At 65.0% G+C, this 944-nt stretch overlaps 1 protein-coding gene across 1 annotated transcript; it reads right to left on the bottom strand.

The window, feature by feature from the left end:
• Positions 1-45: 45 nt before the first annotated feature.
• On the bottom strand, positions 46-938 carry LOC115284699 (stress-induced-phosphoprotein 1-like). The gene is made up of 2 exons (XM_029931203.1): positions 626-938; positions 46-260 (listed from the first exon to the last, which is right to left on the bottom strand). The coding sequence occupies exons 1-2, from the start codon at positions 817-819 to the stop codon at positions 188-190; spliced, it is 267 nt and encodes an 88-aa protein (XP_029787063.1). The 5' UTR covers positions 820-938; the 3' UTR covers positions 46-187.
• Positions 939-944: the final 6 nt, after the last annotated feature.

Genomic DNA, 944 nt, shown 5'->3' on the forward strand with positions numbered 1-944 from the left:
GCTGGGAGGGCCCAGAGGCAGCGGCGGTGCGGTAACGGAGTCGAGTCTGTGTGCCGTCCGCACAGGTCTGTATAAATATAGAGGAGTCGTGCGCTCCCCCCGCTCCCCCCCTGCTCCGGGCGGCTCGCTGCGGTCCCAGCTCCTCTTTCCACAGGAGGGCGAGGGGAAGGGGGTGCCGAGCAAGGCATCACCGGATTGCAATCAGACCCACATCCATCAGCTTCTGGATCTTCTGTGCTATTACAGGATTCTTTAAGTGTCTGATGGGGAAAAAAAGGGCAAAGTTACGTGAAATGAGACTTGCGCACAGCCCCCCTCCACGAAACCCCCCACAGGCACCAACTGGAGGTGGCCGAGAGTGTGCGGTGAAGACCGGTCCGTGAAGGCCTTGGCCGCCAGCAGGGCCCGCAGACCCACGTCGAGCCGAGGCTGCAGCCAGCCATTCCGGCTCCCGCGGCGGACGCAGCCAGAAGCCCTGCAGCCTCCCCACCTAGCGCCGCCCGCCTTTCCCGCCACAGGGGACACACCGTGACCCTTCGCCAGACCCATCACGTGCCCGCCCACCTCGTGCGCCCCCCCCACTTTCCTGCCCCGCTTCCCCGGGGCCGAGGCCAGCTCTACTCACTCGCTGAGCGCCTGGGGGTCCTTCTGCATCTGCTCCAGGATGAGCCGCATGGCCGGGTCGCTCATGATCTGCTGCACCTCGGGGTCGGCCATGGCCCGTCGCTTCACGTCCTCGGGGCTGTCGTGCCGGTTGTACTGGGCCATCATACAGCGCTGGTAGCCGTCTGCCGCTTCCTGCGTCCCGGCAAAGCCCATAGGGGAGGCCGTTAGCGCCAACCGTGTCACCGCTCAGCTCGTCCAAGACAAGGGGGGGGATAAGGAAACGCAGAGACGCAGGCAAGAGGGAGAGTCCGTGAAGACACATCAAGAAGACTCGGAGG

Source organism: Suricata suricatta, unplaced genomic scaffold (assembly GCF_006229205.1).
Source record: "Suricata suricatta isolate VVHF042 unplaced genomic scaffold, meerkat_22Aug2017_6uvM2_HiC HiC_scaffold_16089, whole genome shotgun sequence".
Classification (NCBI taxonomy): Eukaryota; Metazoa; Chordata; class Mammalia; order Carnivora; family Herpestidae; genus Suricata; species Suricata suricatta.

Bases quoted from the DNA above. Each gene is read 5' to 3' on its own strand.
- LOC115284699 (XM_029931203.1), bottom strand. From the start codon at position 819: ATGGGCTTTGCCGGGACGCAGGAAGCGGCAGACGGCTACCAGCGCTGT. The intron at 261-625 runs GTGAGTAGAGCT...TTTCCCCATCAG, and splicing joins GACCCCCAGGCGCTCAGCGA to ACACTTAAAGAATCCTGTAA.